General features: G+C 44.4%; 1 protein-coding gene and 1 long non-coding RNA gene across 2 annotated transcripts; one reads left to right on the top strand and one right to left on the bottom strand.

Annotated features, from left to right (window-relative positions):
* Window positions 1-4,380: 4,380 nt before the first annotated feature.
* Window positions 4,381-4,965, bottom strand: LOC145950561 (uncharacterized). The gene has a single exon (XM_083061660.1). The coding sequence runs from the start codon at window positions 4,963-4,965 to the stop codon at window positions 4,381-4,383; it is 585 nt and encodes a 194-aa protein (XP_082917786.1).
* Window positions 4,966-19,272: 14,307 nt separating this feature from the next.
* Window positions 19,273-19,830, top strand: LOC145950613 (uncharacterized). The gene is made up of 3 exons (XR_014428407.1): window positions 19,273-19,474; window positions 19,535-19,657; window positions 19,766-19,830. It is a non-coding gene; the product is annotated as an uncharacterized LOC145950613 (long non-coding RNA).
* Window positions 19,831-21,522: the final 1,692 nt, after the last annotated feature.

Raw genomic sequence — 21,522 nt, forward strand, 5'->3', positions numbered from 1 at the left:
CGCGTGGGCGGCGCGTTAATGGGAAGTGACGGTTACGCAATGATGACTTGTGCTCGTCATAATGGGGCTCATTAAATGTGTCGCCAGTTTTGTCCCTTGGCTGACACGTGTTGTGGCCATTTGAATTTTGGAGAACCCCTTTTCTTGCTCTCGCGCCTCTTCTCCTTCCACTTTACTCTTTGCATTCTCTTTCCTCTCTAGCTTCTTGAGCACGCCGATTTTCTTTGCCTTCCTGCTTCTGCCATCTCCGTTTTCCTCCGTCGCCTTCTCCGGCAACCGAGTTTTCCTCCTCTCATTTATGTCTTTTCATTTGTCAGAGGAGTACCAGGTACTTCTATTTCTCAATCTTCTCCCTCTTCTAAAATCTTTTCTCCTTCTTGATGGCTGGTAATAGTGGTGCCGCTTCTTCTGCGCCTGCCAAGGGCAAGGGCAAGGCGCGCGGCAAGGCGGTGGCTACCGAGACGGCCGCCTCCGAAAAGAAAAAGGCGGAGAACCAGCCTAAGGAGCCCATCCCCGGCATTCCTGGCTACGACTGGGTCAGGAGTGACGTGGGGGAGTCCCAAAGTGTGTTGAGGTCGTTCATGGAGATTAATACGATACGAAAATCGCATAGGATCTGTGACTCTTCCGTCTCCAAGTTCATCTGACTCGAGCCTTGTCAGCCCGATGAGCGTGTCTGTATGAGGGGTCCTTCTGACCCTCCTTTCTTTTATGTGTACCAGTGTCTTTTTAGGGATTTAGGCGTGTGTCTTCCTTTTTCACAATTTGAGTGTGATTTTTTGAATTTTATCAACTCGGCACCTTGCTAGTTGCACCCCAACAGTTAGGGTTTTTTGCGGGCTTTTCAAGTCCTATGTTCAGCCTTGGGGATAAAGGTGTCTCTACCCGTTTTTCTCCATTTTTACCAGTTGAAAATGGGTGTTCCTCCTTATGGCTTGATGTCCCTAAGTGGGAGTAAGGCTGGGAGTCTATTTTCCCTTTATTCCCAGTCGTATAAAAATTTTAAACAAGAGTTCTTCCGGGTAGTGCTTGTGGATGTCAACCCGTTGGAGGATGGGGTGTTCTATTTCGGCGGGTTGCCGAAGTTCCCCTACTATTGGTGGCCAGCCCCGGCTAGATTTCACGGGGTGGGGAATTTGCAATTGTCGGCTTTAGAGTCCGCTGCCATTGCAAACCTTGAAGCGCTCCCTCGACCCTTGGATTGTAAGCTCGTCTTGTCGCTTGCTAATTCGGCGTACAAGGAGAGGGGTCTAGAGTGTGAGTATCTTGTCCTTTTCAGGTGTTAGGGTTTGTAATAATTTCTGTTGCTGATGTATTTGATTTCTTGTGTTTGCAGGCATAATGGGCAAGAACAAGTGGCTTGAGTTGAAGCACCGCTACAACGTTGCCGAAATTGAGGTCCTAGAGCCTCAAGAGGAGGAGGTGGCCCCCTGGAGACCCGGAGAAAAAGAAAGAGGGGAGGAAAGGAGGTCAGGGGGACCTTCGCCCCTCGAGATGCTGAGGAGGTGACCTCCAAGGCCGCCGATGCTGATGCGGTCGATCTAACCGGGGGTTCTCCGCCTGGGGGAGCTCCTCAGGTGGATGCCGAGGAGACCGCCCAGGCCGCCGAGCAGGTTTCCCAGGCCACCGAGGTTGGTGCCATCCTTTGTGGTTTTTCTTTTGTATTTCTCTTTTGTTGCTTGTCGACTTAAGAGGAAATTTGTATTTTTTGTAGGTGAGGCATGCTGCCGAGGTCCCGGTGGCTCCAAGTTCGGAGGTACAAGGGGCGGGTGCCCCCGTGGCTGAGCAGGAGGCGCCTGCCTCTACCTCTGCTGAGGCCCGCGGAAAGGGGCCAAGCTCCGAGGTCCCGACACCTACTCTCGCAACCTCGGCGCCACCGTCTGGCTCGTCGAAGGGGCACCCCAGAAGCCAGTACCTCGCCCATCGCTTCAGGAATGATAGTTCTCGGGTGCGGCTGGATCATGTGAGCGCTTCGGAGGACATAAATTCTCTGTGGAGTGTGGGGGTGACCTCGGAGAAGTTCTTCTCCAAAGAGTCGCTGAGTTTAGCCGATCAAGCCATGATCGAGACGGCCGGGCCAGTGGAAGGCCTTGATTCTGCTGAGGTCTTCCTGTAGAGGACCATTGCCATCGTGGATCACTGGAAGCACAAGTGGTCCAAGCAGCAGGAGGACCTGGCGAAGTTGAAGGGCCGAGTCCAGCCTTTGAGGGAAGAGAACAAGGCCTTGACGGATGAGAACCGGGCGTTGGCGGGCGCTCTCGGGGATGCTAAGTTGCAGAATGAGGCCAAGCTTCAAGCCACCCGGAGGGAGTTGGAGAGAGTTCATAAGTCCTTAGAGATTGCTCTGAGGTCCAAAGAGACTCACGCTGCCCATGTGAGTGAGCTGCAGGAACTCACCAATTCTTCCCGGAGTCGGGTTCGTTCCCTGGAGGACGAGGTAACTTCCCTCAAGGCTGATCTGGTGGCGGCGGTCGAGAAGCACCTTTGTGATGAGGTGCTTCTTGGTGGAAAAGAAGAGGAGGTTGTCGCTCTTAAGGTGGACCTCGCGAAGATGGCTGCAGAGAAGGCGGAGCTGGAGAAGAAGCTCGAGGAGACTGAGTGGGCTGTCCTATTCGAGCATAAGAGGGGATTTCTCAAGGCAGCTCGCCAGGCGAGGCTACTCGCACCGGGGTTCGACCTCTCCGCTATGCATGTGGATAAAGAGGTGCGCTTCGGGAGGCTGGTGAAAGAGGATGACCTCCAGGACAGCTCAAGCGAAAATGCTTCTACCTAAGCCGATTTTGTCATAGCTTAAGTTATTTTGTTCTCCTTTGTTTTTATTTTTCTTGAATTCATGTATTGAACTCGTGGAATTCGTTGTACATATATTGTTTTTTCGAGATTTTGTCTTCGTGCTTTCGATAGTTCTATTTGACCTTCTATTTTTGAACTTATGTGTTTTGCACTTGTGTGTTTTGTGCTTTTCTGGGGCTCAAACTTGGCCTGATGTAAATAATTCGTATTGAGGTTCAAACTCGACCTTAGGCTTAGAATGAAGTAAATCGTACCAAGGTTTGGATTCGACCTCGGCGTAAAGCAGAATAAATTGTTCCAAGGATCGAACTCGACCTTGGTTTTAGAGTGAAATAAATCGTGCAAGGTTCGAACTCGACCTCGGCGTAAGGTAACTCTTACTAAGGTTCGAACTCGACCTTAGATTTAGAGTAATATGGATTATATCAAGGTTCAAACTCGACCTCAGATTTAAGCAAAACGTATTAAGGTTCGAACTCGACCTCGGCGTAAAGTAAAGTAAATCGTGCTAAGGTTCAAACTCGACCTCGGATTTAGCGTAAAGCATCTTATGGTAAAATGATGTAAAATTAAGAAAATATGAATGTAAAAGAATGAGTTATTTTATTGATTGTATATATGTGCCTCGTTAAAAACCCTCTCAGCCAAAACCCATTTTTCTGTTTTTTGGGACAAAAACCTGAGGCGGGAAAAAAGTGCACAGCTCATTCTTACAAGTTTAGCTGAAATAGAATTTAAGGTGCGTGGCGTTCCAAGTCCGCGGGATAACTTTGCCGCTGAGTTCTTCTAGCCTGTATGCCCCATTTTCTAAGTCTTTTACAACTCAGAATGGGCCACCCCAGTTGGGTGCAAGCTTTCCGTCTGATGCATCTCTCCGTGCTTCGCCCAACAGTCGCCATACCAGGTCGCCAACTTGGAAAGAGCGAGGTCGCACTCGCGTATTGTATCTTCTGGAAGCTCGAAGTTTGCAGGCTTTTTCATGAATCCGAGCTTCGTCTCTGAGCTCGTCAATCAAGTCGAGGTCAGCTGCTAACTCTTGAGCGTTCTGCTCGCTGTTGAAGACCTGGCGTCGGTGAAATGTCTCTCCGATTTCCACTAGGATCATTGCGTCAGCTCCGTAAGTCATCATGTAAGGCGTTTCTTGCGTTGTTGACTGGGGGGTGAAATGGTATGCCCAGAGGATGCTAGGGAGTTCGTCGGCCCATTGCCCGTTAGCGTTTCTTAGCCGCTTCTTAAACTCTCGGAGGATGACCTTGTTGGCGGCTTCGGCTTGGCCATTAGTTTGGGGGTGCTCCACCGAGGTTGGAAGGGGTTTAATACCGAGTTCCCGGAGGAAGTCCTCAAAGCTTTGTGTGATGAACTGCCTGCCATTGTCAGTGACGAGGGAATGAGGGATGCCGAACTTGCATATGATGCTTTTCCAAGTGAATTTTTGGGCATTGTCGGTGGTGATCTTGGCGAGTGGGCATGCCTCGATCCACTTGGTGAAATAATCAATTGCCACCAGGAGAAATTTGAGTTGACCTTTCGCGGGGGGAAACGGTCCCAGGATATCCATTCCCCACTAGGCGAAAGGCCACGGAGACATCATCTGGTGGAGAGCTTCGGGTGGCTGTCGATGTGTGTTGCCGACTTCAAGGTGGGCCAGTAGTAACCAGCTCGGAGTACCCTGGCCGCCATCGAGCGCGCTCCGGAATGCATGCCACATATACCTCGGTGGATTTCTTCGATGACAAAAGCAGCTTGAGGTGTGGTCAAGCATTTGAGCAAAGGGGTGGAGATGCCGCACTTGAACAGTTCTTCTCTGACAATTACGAACTTAGCCGATTTTACCCTCATCTTCCGAGCTTCATCTTTATCCTCGGGTAGAGTTCTTGACTTCAAGTAGTTCCAAATACCTATCATCCACCCTTGTTCTTCGCTGTCGCTGGTGTTGACGACCTTGTCGTCCAAGCAGGGCGAATGCAAGGTTTCTTGGATAATGGTCTGATGTTGTCCAGGGCGTTTGGTACTAGCGAGCTTTGATAGGAGGTCAGCTCTGGTATTTTGCTCTCGCGGTACATGTTGTATAGTGAACTCGTCGAAGGACGAGATCTGGTGTGATGCCACGTGGAAATACCGTTGTAGAAGAACATCCTTGGCTTGGTATGTCCTGCTGAGCTGCTCTACCATGAGTTTTGAGTCGCTGTTGCAACTCACTCTCCGTGCTCCGAGATCGTGGGCTAACCTTAGCCCTGTGAGAAGTGCCTCGTACTCTGCTTGGTTGTTCGTCACCTTGAAACCGAACTTGAGGGACTGCTCCAAAGTGACTTGATTCGGTCCTTCCAAAATGATACATGCACCACCACCCTTAGAGTTGGAGGACCCATCAACATACATGTCGCCACCGGCCCGAAACGGGCTTTCGGCATTCGCGAAGGATGGTTGGACTCTCATTAGTTTTGAAAAGTGGTGGATTGTTAGAACGACTTATTCTCAAACTGAGACCTTATCGAACTAACAATTTTATTAAATGATTCACCAATCCATGTTAATCCCAAGCGGGACCCTCCATGGATTAGTAGTTTTCGCAAAAAGGGTTCTTGGAGTCGCCACCAATGTTTTACTCAAAACATTGGAAAAAGAGTTAAGGCAATTGATTTCGCAAATCAACTTAGGCCATTACAACCAGAGTTGGGTAAGGGAGTCGGTTACGTGCGGGGAAGGTGTTAGCACCCCACAACGCCCCTTTCGGGTTCCCTATGACAGATTATTTCATGAATAATAGCTTAAAATTATTAAATTACCCCTATTTATTAGAACGATATTAAGTGAATTATCTACATGATGAAAGCTTTAAATATGCAATGCAACAATCAGAAAGCGATAAAGAAAGCAATAAAAGACGAGTTTTGGAAGAAAACCTCTTGAAGCGTGCTTTTATATATTTAAAAGAACTAGGAGGCTTTTTGGCGCTCCTTCCCACTACACGCTCGCTTTCTCCTTTCCCTAAAATAAAATTTTTACTATGGAAATCAAATAGATTTCCCTTCGACTCGTTCGAATCTCAAGCAAATGGCTTATGATTCAAGAACTTCGTCGGATTGGCTTTCAGAGAGATTTCTAGGGCAGAGCACTGCTCAAAAACCCAAGAATACTCAGCCAGGGGGTCCAGAATAGCTGGAAAAGTGTGGAATGACGTCCAAATGACGTCTTATTTATAGGGGTGAGGCGCAGTACGGCCTCTGACATCAATACGGCCCGTACTGAAGATTTGAACTACAGTACGGCCGTATTGAATTCAGTACGGTCGTACTGAAGTTTCAAAAACTTCAGTACGGCCGTATTGGTTTCAGTACGGCCGCACTGAAGTTCAAAAACTTCAGTACGGCCGTATTGGGTTCAGTACGACCGTATTGTAGTGCAAATTGTTCAGTACGGCCGTACTGAACTTCCAGGAGGCCGTATTGAGCTTCAATTCTCCCACATCTTTATTTTAAGCTACTCTAAGACCTCTAAACCTACAGATAATCATCCTAGGGTCTTCCAGGAGTCCTTCTGGCTGACTTTCCTTCGGTCTTCGAGAGTCTTCGAGTCTTATTTCCGACCCGGACAATTTTAGGGGTCTACAGCTGCCCCCCCTTTACTTAGTCAAACGGCTTTTTGGTGTACTGGTTGACAAGTAAAGGAGTTGACCCAACTGTCCGGGGAATAGGCCATCCTTCTGACTTGTAGTGTCTTCCGGTGGAAAATTGTTGAGTAGCCTCTCCAGGTTTTGCTTCGCTCGCTGCCCGAGCCGGAAGCTGCATACCTCCGTGCTTCTGAACACTTTGGTAGCGTGAGTACCGCCTCTCCAGGCTCAACTTCACTCGACGCCCGAGCTGGAAGTTGTGAGTACTGCCTCTCCAGGCTTTGCTTCGCACGCCGCCCGAGCCGGAAGCTGTGAGTACCGCCTCTCCAGGCTCTGCTTCGGTGCTTCTGACATCCTAGGCAGTTGAGTTTGCCCTCTCCAGGGTTAGCTTCGCTTGCCGCCCAAGCTGGAAGCTGTGAGTACCGCCTCTCCAGGCTCAACTTCACTCGACGCCCGAGCCGGAAGTTGTGAGTACTGCCTCTCCAGGCTTAGCTTCGCTCGCCGCCCGAGCTGGAAGCTGCATACCTCCGTGTTTCTGATCACTTCGGTAGCGTGAGTACCGCCTCTCCAGGCTCTGCTTTGGTGTTTCTGACAACCTAGGCAGTTGAGTTTGCCCTCTCCAGGGTCTGCGGTTTGCCCTCCCCAGGGTTGCGTACCTCCGTGCTTCTAGTCACTTTGGTAGCATGAGTTTGCCCTCTCCAGGGTCTGCGGTTTGCCCTCCCCAGGGTTGCGTACCTCCGTGCTTCTGGTCACTTTGGTAGCGTGAGTTTGCCCTCTCCAGGGTTTGCGGTTTGCCCTCCCCAGGGTCTGCCTCCGTGTTTCTGACGACGTTGGCAGTGTGAGTTTGCCCTCTCCAGGGATTTGCCTCTCAACATGGGCAGCTGAGTTTGCCCTCTCCAGGGTTTTGAGATAAGTTTGTCTCCACAGTCCACAATGCTGCTTCGACGGTTTGTTTTTCTGATTTTGTGCCGCTGAGGGCTGGATAACGCAGGGATCCGTCTAGGGGATGTGCAGTCATTCATAGGTTTTTGTGCCCCAACTTGCATTGCTTAGTTGGTACCCATGGGGAATTTCTGACTCCTTGGGGTGTAGACACAAATGCTCTCTCTCTGAGTTGAGCGATGCCTTATGTTTGGCTAACGTCCTTTTGACGTAAGTGGAGTATCCCGGTTGTCCTTATTCGGGTGACTCTTTTTGATTTTCTGGTTTTATTGCCTCTGTGTAGGCTGTTATCCATTGGGGGATTCTGTTGTGATGATTTTGTCTCCACAGTCCACGATGCTGCTTCGACGGTTGTTTTTTTGATTTTTGTGCCACTGAGGGCTGGATAACGCAGGGATCCGTCTAGGGGATGTGCAGTTACTCATAGGTTCTTGTGTCCCAACTTTCCATTGCGTAGTTGGTGCCCACTGGGAAATTATGATTCCGTGGGGATGCAGACACAAAGATGCTCTTCCTGAGGTGAGCGATGCCTTATGATTGGCTGACGTCCTTTCGACGTTGGTGGAGTATCCCGGTTATCCTTATTCGGGTGACTCTTTTTTGGTTTTCTGATCTTGTTGCCTCTGTGTAGGCTATCATCCGCTGGGGGATTTTGTCGTTTTGTTGTGATTAGCCTCTTCTGTTAGGCAGATCATCTTGACGCTTGATGTTTGGCTCGATGCCGAATTCCGCTTGGGGAATATTTATTGATATATTTTTTTATTTTTCTCCTTTTGTAGGGGTGCCTCTTGAGTAGGCGACTGGGGATTTAGGGATCTTATGTATCCCAGAGTATTATTTAGGAAGCCTCTGCAGGCTTAGCCTCACTCAGCGCTTGAGTCAGAGAGCTATCTTCCACTGAGGAAGTTTCAAGTCCTTTGACTGAATATTTTGCTTGGATGATCGCGCTTCCATTGGGGATTTTGACGATCTTGCTTTGATAGCTCTCGCTGGGGATTTGTTCCATGAGCTTAAGCTGAGGTTTCTCTGGGGAGTATTATTTCTGCGAGCCTCTCCAGGCTCAATTATTATGTGAGAGTATTATTTCGGCGAGCCTCTCCAGGCTCAATTATTCTGTAAGAGTATTATTTCGGCAAGCCTCTCCAGGCTCAATTATTCTGGGAGAGTATTCTTTCGGCGAGCCTCTCCAGGCTCTATTATTCTGTAGGAGTATTATTTCGGCGAGCCTCTCCAGGCTCAATTATTCTGAGAGAGTATTATTTCAGCAAGCCTCTCCAGGCTCAATTATTCTGAGAGAGTATTATTTCGGCAAGCCTCTCCAGGCTCAATTATTCTGTGGGAGTATTATTTTAGCAAGCCTCTCCAGGCTCAATTATTTTGTGAGAGTATTATTTTGGCAAGCCTCTCCAGGCTCAGTTATTCTGAGAGAGTATTATTTCAGCAAGCCTCTCCAGGCTCAATTATTTTGTGAGAGTATTATTTTGGCAAGCCTCTCCAGGCTCAGTTATTCTGTATGGTCAAAGAGTATTGTTTCGGCGAGCCTCTCCAGGCTCAGTTATTCTGAGAGTATTATTTCGGCAAGCCTCTCCAGGCTCAGTTATTCTGTGGGAGTATTATTTCAGCAAGCCTCTCCAGGCTTAATTATTCTGTGGGAGTATTATTTCTGCAAGCCTCTCCAGGCTCAATTATTTTGTATAATTTGTTGGATTTTCTGTATTTTGCCTCTTTGTTGATTTTGGCTTTTTCTGTGTTTTTTCCTTTTTGTTGATTTCAGCTTTTGCTGTATTTTTTGTTAATTTTGGCTTTTTCTGTATTTTTGCCTTTTTTGTTGGTTTTGGCTTTTTCTGTACAGAAATGTCTCTAAGGAGTATTATTTTGGCAAGCCTCTTCAGGCTCAGTTATTCTGAGAGAGTATTATTTCGGCGAGCCTCTCCAGGCTCGATTATTCTGAGAGAGTATTATTTCGGCGAGCCTCTCCAGGCTCAGTTATTCTGAGAGAGTATTATTTCGGCAAGCCTCTCCAGGCTCGGTTATTCTGAGAGAGTATTATTTCGGCAAGCCTCTCCAGGCTCAGTTATTCTGAGAGTATTATTTCGGCAAGCCTCTCCAGGCTCAGTTATTCTGCACGTTTTATTGATTTTGTTTGCTGCTGTCATACACAAACAATTTTTCTATTTTTTCTATTTTATGTGATTGCCTCATGACGAGGTCTTTGAAAATTTCTTTGTAACCAATACGGCCATATCCATTTCAGTACGCCCGTATTGAATTGAAAATTTGTTCATAACCCTAATTTTGGTACGGGTGTACTGAACATGATACGGGCGTATTGTTTTTCTGAAGTTTATATTTTTTGTTTTTTTTTTCAATAAACAGAGAATAAGTGATCTTCCATTACACCTATCATCTGTATGCAGTATGATGCACCTAATTCTATTTGATTCACTTTTCAAAAGAATTAACCGATGCGTTTCTCTTTTTGGATTTTTGCCATTCCTCTAGACGGGCTATGCGCTGCCGATTTCTGTAACCGAGGAATGATGCATGTTACATTGAGATGGGTGTCATCAACCCAGTGATTTTTCCCTTCCTTTAGAAGACATGTCAACCCTCTTATTGACCACTATATCTCCATGTTTCCACTAGATTATCTTAAAATCGTTTGGGACAAGAGAGAAAAGAAAGGAAAGGTATATATTTTTCGAAAGTTTGTGTTTTAGAGGGGTTTTTATTTTCATTTTGAAAAATGGTTTTTGTAAGAATGGCTGGCCAAGGTAGGCTTATGTGTTTAGGCTTGTTTGATTAAACACTTATGAAGTTAAGCACGTCTTGGTTATTAACATTTGTGATTTGACAACTTGGATAGCTTTTCTTGAGCCCCTTTGTTGAATTCAGTTGGTGGTACCATCATGGATTTATTCTGTTTTTCGATTGCCCTAACTTTTGCCTAAAACACCCATTTGTGGAGTTTTAGCGGGCTTTTGTTTTTGTTCATTATTTTGGAACCCTAATTTTTGCCTAGGTCACCCTTTTGTGGGATTCCTAGCGGGTCTTTTGCTCTTATTTTTGCGCAGTCCCCTTTTTGGGTTTCCTGCCGAGCTTTTTGTTTTTTAGGATTTTTGTCCTGAATGGATTTCTTTTTATCCATGACGGCACTTATTGAGGCCAAGAAAAGGTGCTCCAAGTTGTCGTGCACATTTCCACACAAAATGATGTGGGTTTATTGATTATTAAGACGATTTTAACCTCACTTATGTTCATTCAAACAGGGTTAAATAATGTGGTTTAGAATTTTATTGCAAGCAAGAAAAGAAGCAATAAGAAATAATGAAGAATGATTTTATTATAATCATAGTGGAAACATGTGCCCTATCGAGGCTCGGGGGTCGGGCTGTCCCCGAGGAGTGATCTCTAATAGTCATCAGGTCTATACATCCCTATCGGAAGGAGAAGAGCACTTGATGACGACGACCGGCCTTGACGCTTGTGAACCGGCCTTCCTAAAGATCTGGCTTAAAGAACGTCGAGAAGGATCTTGATTCCTCTTCGTCCTTTGATCTTTATTAGGGTTGTATCCTAACCCTTGTTTCCCCGGATTATCCTTGATAATGGGTAGCTCGGGAATTCCTTGGGAATCCTTGCCAAGTCCTTGTCCTGGCAAGTATCCGTTCTAGGTGAGCATGGAGGCTACCTTCTTCATTTCTCGGGGAAACGTTTCAACATTGGCAATTTCCAATGCTTGGAAGGCGGTTTCTAGAGCTTCCTCCGCTGCATCCACGTAAGGTATGGTGGATGGCTTGCTGATGAGTATGTCGTCTTCAGCCTGTACAGTCACCAGCTTGTCACCCACTATGAATTTGACTTTCTGGTGGAGCGTAGAAGGAACAGCTTTTGCATCATGAATCCAAGGTCGGCCGAGGAGACAGCTGTATGCAGGAGTAATGTCCATCACTTGGAATTTGACATTGAAAATGGTGGGCCCAATTTGGATCGGAAGATTGATTTCTCCCACCACTTCTCTTTTGGACCCGTCGAAAGCTCGAACGATCATGTTGCTCGGGCGCATTTGGACTCCCTTGATTGCCACTTGATCAAGTGTTCTTTTTGGCAACACGTTCAAGGAAGATCCATTATCTACCAAGACTTTGGCGATGTGATACTCCTTGCACTTTACAGAGATGTGCAAGGGCTTGTTATGGTTCGGTCCCTCGTCGGGGATTTCTTCATCGGTAAAGGTAAGGTGATCATTAGCCGTAATGTGACTAACAATCCCCTCAAACTTGTCTTGGGAGATGGAATGCGACACATATGCTTCGTTCAAGACTTTCAACAAAGCTTGTCGATGCGGTTCAGAGCTTAGGATCAACGACAGCAGAGTGATTTTCGCTGGCGTCCTGTGAAGTTGATCCACGATGGAGTACTCACTTTGTTGAATGTACTTCAACAGCTCATCAGTCTCCTCCTCGGATTCCTTGTTTTCCTCGGTTTTCTCTTCTTTTTCTTTCCCTTTATTCTTGGGAGCTTTATCATGAAGATCTTCGGGAGTGTAGATCCTGCCACTCCTAGTCATGCCCCCAAGTCCAGCGATGTTGGAGATATCGCTGTCGGCAGAAGAATGGATGTCGTATATCCATGGCACAGCCTTATTTGATTCGTAAGGGAAAGGCCTTGGAGCAATGATCCTTAATGGTGTCGGACCTTCCCCTTTATTCGTCTTGATTACCAACAACGGAGTTGACGTGTGTTCGCTTGGTGCGGTTGTTGGCTTACACTTGATAACGAACGGCGTGCGATCCATTCTTTGAACATACGCATCGATTTAATTCTTTCTTTTTATTAATGTTTATTAATGGATTACTAGGAGAGATGTATGAAATGAATGACTCCTAGATCTCTCCATGATCTATATGCATGATATGAGATGATGGAGATGAATATACATGCATAGTGTTTATTCAACTAAGCATTATCATGTTTTGGGATTTTCCTAAGATGATGCATGATATTGCTTGGTTTGGATAAATACATATTTTTTCTTTTGGATATTTTGTATCTTTTTTGTATTTTTTGGGTGAAAAGGGAAACTACCTATATGAATGCAATGAAGGTAGATGTTAACACCATGTACTAGAAGATCTTTATTTCTATTTATTCTTATTATTTAAAAAAGAATGTTGTATGTTTAAAAAGTGCAATGTATGCTCATACAATTTCACATAATCAATGCACAAACAATTCACTCATCCACGAACAGTCACGAGCGAATCACGAGGTAGGGGTCTCCTGCAGAAAAGTGCATATTCAAGGAGGTTCTAACTGTTCTCACTTGGTCAAAGGCCCCCAAGGTGCCCCCATTATAGGGACCCAATTCCTCTCGTCGTAAGTCGATGGAAAGTTCCAACGCACTGTCGGACTTGAGTTCATGGTTATCACCTTGAGTGATGCTTTCCGACAACGGTCTACGGGCACCTATAGACCCATTCGACAACCGGCCGTACTAACATCCACTCCCTATGGCTTGCCACTCATGCCCCCGGGTATAGAGGGAACTGTTGTGTGCAAAGGTTTGTGTGCAATTTATATTTCAAACAATTGCGGAAATTAAACATACAACAGTTATTTAAAGCCACAAAAATAAATCATGTTATCATACAAGTAAGGGGTAATGAAGTAATTTTTAACTATTATTTGTTAAAAACAATCTGTCACTAAATGGGACTGACTCTCGAGGCTTCCCCAGTGGAGTCGCCATCTGTCGCCACCGGCCCGAAACGGGCTTTCGGCATTCGCGAAGGATGGTTGGACTCTCATTAGTTTTGAAAAGTGGTGGATTGTTAGAACGACTTATTCTCAAACTGAGACCTTATCGAACTAACAATTTTATTAAATGATTCACCAATCCATGTTAATCCCAAGCGGGACCCTCCATGGATTAGTAGTTTTCGCAAAAAGGGTTCTTGGAGTCACCACCAATGTTTTACTCAAAACATTGGAAAAAGAGTTAAGGCAATTGATTTCGCAAATCAACTTAGGCCATTACAACCAGAGTTGGGTAAGGGAGTCGGTTACGTGCGGGGAAGGTGTTAGCACCCCACAACGCCCCTTTCGGGTTCCCTATGACAGATTATTTCATAAATAATAGCTTAAAATTATTAAATTACCCCTATTTATTAGAACGATATTAAGTGAATTATCTACATGATGAAAGCTTTAAATATGCAATGCAACAATCAGAAAGCGATAAAGAAAGCAATAAAAGACGAGTTTTGGAAGAAAACCTCTTGAAGCGTGCTTTTATATATTTAAAAGAACTAGGAGGCTTTTTGGCGCTCCTTCCCACTACACGCTCGCTTTCTCCTTTCCCTAAAATAAAATTTTTACTATGGAAATCAAATAGATTTCCCTTCGACTCGTTCGAATCTCAAGCAAATGGCTTATGATTCAAGAACTTCGTCGGATTGGCTTTCAGAGAGATTTCTAGGGCAGAGCACTGCTCAAAAACCCAAGAATACTCAGCCAGGGGGTCCAGAATAGCTGGAAAAGTGTGGAATGACGTCCAAATGACGTCTTATTTATAGGGGTGAGGCACAGTACGGCCTCTAACATCAATACGGCCCGTACTGAAGATTTGAACTACAGTACGGCCGTATTGAATTCAGTACGGTCGTACTGAAGTTTCAAAAACTTCAGTACGGCCGTATTGGTTTCAGTACGGCCGCACTGAAGTTCAAAAACTTCAGTACGGCCGTATTGGGTTCAGTACGGCCGTATTGTAGTGCAAATTGTTCAGTACGGCCGTACTGAACTTCCAGGAGGCCGTATTGAGCTTCAATTCTCCCACATCTTTATTTTAAGCTACTCTAAGACCTCTAAACCTACAGATAATCATCCTAGGGTCTTCCAGGAGTCCTTCTGGCTGACTTTCCTTCGGTCTTCGAGAGTCTTCGAGTCTTATTTCCGACCCGGACAATTTTAGGGGTCTACAATACAAAGTCCATACTTGTGGCTCCTCGATCGAGGTTGGCGTCACGACTTTCGTACTGGATGCCAAACTCGGACAACTCGACTGACAATGCTATCATCCGTCCAGCGAGCTCTGGCTTTCTCAGGATTTGCTTTATTGGGTAGTCGGTCTTGACGACTACTTGGTGGCTTTGGAAGTAAGAATAGAGACGTCGGGCTGCCGTGACAAGCGCCAGTGTGAGCTTTTCAATCGTCTGATATCGTATCTCCGTGTCTTGGAGGACTCAGCTGATAAAATAGATCGGCGTTTGTGTTTTTTGGTGCTCCTGCACTATAACCGCGCTAATTGCGCTTTCTGCCACGGCCAGATAGAGGAGGAGGTTGGCTTGGTGATTCGGCCTCTGGAGGATTGGCGGAGTCGTGAGGAAGGTTTTGAAGCTTTTGAAAGCCTCCTCACATTGGTCCATCCACTCGAAGTTCTTCGGTTTCTGCAGCAGGGTGAAGATGGGCCCTACCTTGTCCGCCAATCTAGGGATAAAACGGGACAAGGAGACCAACCTTCCTGCCAAACGCTGGACATCTTTCACTGTCTAGGGACTCTTCATCTGAATGATGGCTTTACACTTCTCCGAATTGGCCTCAATCCCTCTACTAGTGATCATGAAACCAAGGAATTTTCCTCTTTGGATGCCGAAGACGCATTTCTCTGGGTTGAGACGCATGTTGTGTCTCCTGATCTGGCTGAACACCTCGTCCAGGTCAACAACATGGTCCTCGACTGAGGTGGTTTTGACCACCATGTCGTCAACATAGACTTCCATGTTCTGCCCGATCTACTGGTGGAAAACCTCGTCCATCAGTCGCTGGTAAGTGGCTCCTACATTCTTGAGACCGAAGGGCATCACTCAGTAGCAGTAATTGGCGTGATCGGTAATGAATGATGTGTGCACCTCGTTTGGTGGGTACATCATGATCTGGTTGTACCCGGAGTAAGCATCATGGAAACTGAGGAAGGCGTGTCTGGATGCTCCATCAACCAGCCTGTCGATGCTCGGCAAGGGGTATGAGTCCTTGGGGCATGCTTTGTTCAAGTCATTATAATCGACGCACATTCGCCACTTCCCCGAGCTCTTTTTTACCAACACCACGTTTGCCAGCCATGTGGTGTACCTGACCTCACGGATGAAGCCAGCGTTCAGTAACTTTTGTGTCTTGGTGATGATGGCCTCCCGCCTTTCACCACTGACTTTCCTCTTCCTCTGGGCCACTGGCTTCGCCTCCTTGTGAATTGCCAACCTGTGATAGATGAAGTTAGCATCTATACCTGGCATGTCGGCGCTGGACCATGCAAAGAGGTCGGCATTTTTGGAGATTTCAGCCTCTAGTTGTTGCCGTAACTCCGGGCTCAACTGCCTGCTGATTTTCGTGCACTGCCTAGGGAGCTTCCCGATCTAGAGGTCGTCGAGCTCGTCGATGGGACTCGGTCGTTCATCATGGGAGTTGGACCTCGGATCGAGGTCAGTGATATCCACGTGGGTGATGTGAGCCACTGTGGGGGGATCATTCTTGCAACGCTCGCCGGACGGAGAGATTTTCAAGCTTTCGGCGTAGCACTAGCGAGCCGTCTTCTGGTTTGCCTTGACAGAGATGATCTTGCCATCATTCCCTGGGAACTTCATGGTGAGATGTGGGGTGGACACCACTGCTCCGAGTTGGTTCAGCGTCGGCCTTCCAATAATGATATTGTAGGACGTGTTGGCTTCTACGAGGAGGTATCGGACCATAATCCTCCTTGTGGCGGGAGAGGTTCTGAAGGTTGTCAGCAGGTCCACATATCCTCGAGTGTGTACTCGCTCTCCTGCAAAACCGACTAGGGGCTATGTGTGAGGTTGGATGAGAGAGTGAGGGATATCTAACCTGAGGAACGTCGGCCAATACAGAACGTCAACCGAGCTTCATTGGTCAATCAACGTCTTGTGGACCTCCCAATTGGCGACCTCCATGGCGATAACCATTAGATCATCCTGGTTGGGGCTGACGCCAACGTAGTCGTCGTTAGTGAAGGTGATCGGCGGCGAGCTTTGATTCGAGGCCGAGGTAGCGGAGTGAACATTGTTGATGCTACGCAAATGTCATTTTCGCGTCGAGCTGCTAGAGCCTCCCCCTGCAAAGCCACCTGCAATTGTGTTGATGATGCCACGTAAGGGGGCTGAGCCTGTTTCCTGGCATATCTCGGCCTGCACTGCTCCACCAGCATTTTTCTGAGAGCCAGAGGGTTGGTCTGTGCGGGCTCCTGAACCACGACCTATGCCTCATCCTCGTCCATTGTATCCTCCTCGGTGGCCTTGTTGCCGCTGGACGAGTTCCTCTATGCGATCTCTGAGGGTGCGACGTTCCTCAGTGGTACCATGATTCTTATGGTATCGATAGTGCTTGAATTTGTCTAACTGTTGGGGCTGTGTCCTGGTGGTGGCAGGGTGAGTAGGTTGTTGTTGCTGGCCTCCTCCAGGATATGTACTCGGGGCACATTCAAAGGGGTGTAGAAGTCGTATCTCCCTCCTTTATTTACCCTAGCAGTCTTCTTGAACTGACTGTCGCTGTTGACTTTCACCTTGTCCTTGTGACCATTGTCTGGTTTCGCTTGTGACTTTCCGCGAACCTGATCACGAAAAGCAGAGTGTTCTTCCATCTGGATGTACCCAGCAACACGGGCACGGAGCTCGTCCATGTCGCGAGGAGCTTCACGACATAGGCTGTCGACGAACGGTCCAGGCTTGAGTGCCATGAGCATGGCGTGTAAGGCGACCTCGGGATTCAAATTTTGAATTTTCACCGAGATGGCGGCAAAGCGTTCCATGAACGTCCGTAGTGGTTCGTCGTCGCTCTGTCTGAGACTGGCCAGAGCAGCTGACGTTATGTGATGAGGTCGGCTCATTACATATTGCGCCGTGAACTGTCTGACCAGAGTGCCGAAGTTGTCAATCGACTCGGCTGGTAGCTGGGTATACCAGTTGAGTGCAGCCCCCTTGAGCGAGGTCGGAAAGACCCTACACAGAATAGCATCCTCATTAGTGTAAAGGTTTACCTGTGTAGTATATAGGTCGATGTGCTCATCCGGATCTGTCGTACCGTCGTAACGGTCGATGTGGAGAGGCTTCCATCCAAAAGGGAGAGGTGTTTCCATGATGCCATCCACAAAAGGATGACGGCGGAAGGTCGCTTGATTTCCCGTGACGTGGGCAGGAGCATTCCTGACCTCATGGGCCGACCTGTTCGTTGGTGCGTTTGACCGATGTGTGGCAGGCTGGGGAGTCGGTGCCCTAGGTTCTGTCGGCGGTTGAGAAATTGAGTGCCCCTTTTCCTCGTGTAGGTTACTCGGTTGAGGGGGTTGATCATAGGGGCGCCGAGGGAGCTGAGCGCGAATACGCTCATTCTCGGCGCATAGTGCCGCTAGGTCAACTTCATTAGAGGTACGCATCGCTGCTAGGTTAGTTTTGTGCTTGGCATGCATGCTTTGCAGATCGGCAGTGTGTTGCTGCCGCATCTGCTCGACCTGTTCGATCAATCGTCTCAATGCTGCTTCGTTGTCCATGCTAGCTGTGTGATCTAGGTCGTCAGTTGCGCGTCTGCTATGGCTTCTGGTGAAAACCATAAGCGTGGCCGATAAGAGCTGTCTTGATCGGCCCCACGGTGGGCGCCAAATGTTCTTACCGGAGATCTGTCGTAGAGATGATCCGCTGGGTAAGATCGGCGAGCCTCCTTCACCAGTACGTTTGATGCTCCAAGATAGGGGTGGTACCTGCAAAAGAGACTCTGATGCTAAAGTTAGTGTTTGTGGGTGTATGAGTCTCGTATAAGTAATGCACGTACCTTTGTGTGGATTAGGGTTTCATTGGGCCTTGGGCCTGAGATCAGTTATGACCTATTTAGATAACGCACTACAAGAAATCCATTAAATAGAGACTTATTTAGAGACGAAATTTATATAGTCACTTTAGCAACTTATTTAAATACTATTTTAGAGATTGATTATAGTTAGTCTCTAATTCAATCTCTATTGTCATTAATATTTTTAATGTAATTAGAGACTAAACTTTTAGTAGCTAATAATATAAAAAATATTATTTATTTAATTAGATACAACTTTTTTGGTCTCTAATTAAAATATAATCAGAGACAAAAATTTGGTCACTATTAAAACACTTTAGAAACCAATATTTTAGTCTTAAAGATGCACTAAAATTAGAGACTAAATTTTTTAGTTTCTAATTTAAATATTACTAGAGACTATTTTTTTGATCACTATTGACTCAAATTTAGATATCATTTTTTTAGTATCTAATTGTTCTATATTAGAAACCAATATATTAGTATCTAATAAAAATATAACAAGAAACTAATATTTCAGTCACTATTAAATTATTTGACACAAAAATATTTGGTCTCTAATTAAAATACACGAGTAAATAATAATTGATTTTTTAGTCTCTATTAACTCATTTTAGATACTTTTTAGTGTCTAATTATACTATATTAAAGACCAATATATCGATCTATGATAGAAATATAATATGTAACTGATTTTTTAATTAATATTAATTTATTTTAGATAAATCGAGCTCTAATTAAAAAATAATAAAGATTATTTTTGTAATTACTGTTAACTCATTTTAAAAATTATTTAAGTATATAATTAAAATTAATAAAAACTAAAATATTAATATTATGTATATAATATTTAAATTAGAAATACCTAAAATATCAAATATCTGCCACGCAAGAAATAGACTTTAAGAGTTACTTAATAATAATTAATAAAGATAAATCTTAAAAAAAAAAACATTTACGTGTGGAGACGAAGAGCCTCCACGAATTCTTCTTATCCACGTGTAGAGTCTTTATGAAGACAGGTCTTTTGAAGAGTGGAGCTCTGAGACATTTACGTGTAGAGAAAAGGATCTCTCTGAGACACTCACTCATTAAAGGAGCTCTGCAACTCTGTCAGCCTCATCGGTGTGGTGGCCACGGCCGTCGAACTCAAACACCTCCCCTCCGGCAAGGTGGTGGCGTGGACCCGCCTCTCCGTCAAGAAGAAGGCCACGTAAGCGTCCTCCATAAGCCTCACTTTCTGGGACGAAGAAGATTAAGGGATGGGAGTTGAATCCAGTAAGTTTAGCAAAGTTCATAGGAATCCAGTAAGTTTTTTTGTAATTCGAATTCAATTAGGAAGCTAAAAGGTATGGATCATCCGAGTTTCGAGATCTTCAACAATGGGGAAAAAGCGGGCGATGACGCCGGCGGAGGATGTTGACTTGTCCTCCATCAAGTACGAACGAGAGGTTGTGCAAGGTAACTTCACTGCCTTGCTTCTTCTGCAATCAATTTTGATTCAATTTTTTTCCTCTTTTGTTTAATTTATTTTTTTGCAGCTCTACATTTGACTGGATTTGTATTTAGATTCTTTGTGAGGATACTCGAAGCTCCGCTGGTAGGCCCTATCATAATAAATTATTTGAAGAAACAAAATAAAATTAACCAGGTTTATGTATGACTATTTTTTTCCTAGAAGTGTTTTGTTTCAGTTGTTCATTATCATTTACGAATGATACAACAGTAGCATAGCAAATTGACTAACTGTTGTCTATCTTTTTGTTCTTACGATTATGAACAATTATTGCAGTACACTGTGATACCTGAGGAACCCATGTTCAAACCTGAATATCCACCTCAAGGTGATTCTCTCTCCACATTTGTGAATTGTCAATTTGCAGTCTCAATATATTTTTATGTTTAAATTGTCATTTGTGAATTGTCAAAACAGAGTGAAAAGATTTTTCTTCTAGTGTATAAAGCACAAAGGTATTAACAAAAATAATCTCATAAATTCCATAATGTCCATAGAGATTTATGAATTTCAATTGAATAACCTGAAAATCAATAGAGATTTGCATGTAGCAATACGAACATGCCTTCCTTTCCTATTGTAATAAAAAGTTATGAATGAACTATAATCAATACACACCAGAAAAATGATAGTAGCTGCAGTTGTACTTTGTTGAGATTGATTGCATCTTCAAGTTGTATGTGAATAACTATGATGTCTCTATTGTTTGTGATTCAGGGGAAGAATATGCAAAGGATGGAGAAAGGAAAGGTTTGGGTGGAATTTGCAACGAGCTAATGTTTCCTTCCATCATTTCCACCACTTTACTCATTGCAGGTCGATTGGAAGGGTCGGTTTGTATGCACCACAAACTCACTATTGTCATTTTTCTCACCATTTCTTTTATCACTTTGGTTTTTAATACCTCGCAATTGAAACTCTTGGTTTAATTCAAGATGGCTGTAAAGCCAATGTGGAAACTAATTTTCACTTGAAAAATCAACTCTGCCATTAGTATTAATCTCTCTTGCACCAAGCATTTCCAAGATCATCATTCCATAACTATAGACATCTGATTTATGTGACACTCCACCAAAATTTCTGCAGAACAATTCAGGAGCAATATATCCTACAGTTCCCCTTGCAACCAGCATTGATATAGTACTTTTTTTCTCTTGGACATATTTTAGCAAGCCCAAAATCTGATATTTTGGGGCCAAACAACTCATCTAGCAGTATATTGTGAGGTTTAATGTCAAAATGCAAGATTCTAGTGTTACAACCCTTGTGCAAATAATAATAATTAACTTTTTAATTACTATTAACTCATTTTAGAAATTATTTAAGTATATAATTAAAATTAATAAAAATTAAAATATTAATATTATGTATATAATATTTTAATTGAGTCAATCAATTAATAGAAATTTAAATTATATTCTATTTTACTTTATTTTTAATATTTTTTTAAAATAAATATCAATGTTTTTGATAATTATCAAAGCCCAATCTTTAAACTTATATTTTGTCTAACTTACCAAAGCCCATTGTTAATTTTTAGAAATATAATATGCAACTAATTTTTCACTCATTGTTAATTTATTTTAGATAAATTGGACTCTAATTAAAATACACTAAACATTGATATTTTTTTTGTTATTGTTAACTCATTTTACAAACTGTTTTTTTTAAGTATATAATTAAAATTAATAAAATTAAAATATTAATATTATATATATATATATAATATTTTAGTTTAGTCAATCAATTAATAAAAATTTAAAATATTAATAAACATCATAAATATTCAATTATATTATATTTTTTTACT

This window comes from Cajanus cajan, chromosome 8 (assembly GCF_000230855.2).
Source record: "Cajanus cajan strain Asha chromosome 8, NIPB_CcT2T_4, whole genome shotgun sequence".
Classification (NCBI taxonomy): Eukaryota; Viridiplantae; Streptophyta; class Magnoliopsida; order Fabales; family Fabaceae; genus Cajanus; species Cajanus cajan.

Coding starts and splice junctions, on each gene's coding strand:
- LOC145950561 (XM_083061660.1), bottom strand. CDS start 4,965: ATGGTAGAGCAGCTCAGCAGGACATACCAAGCCAAGGATGTTCTTCTA.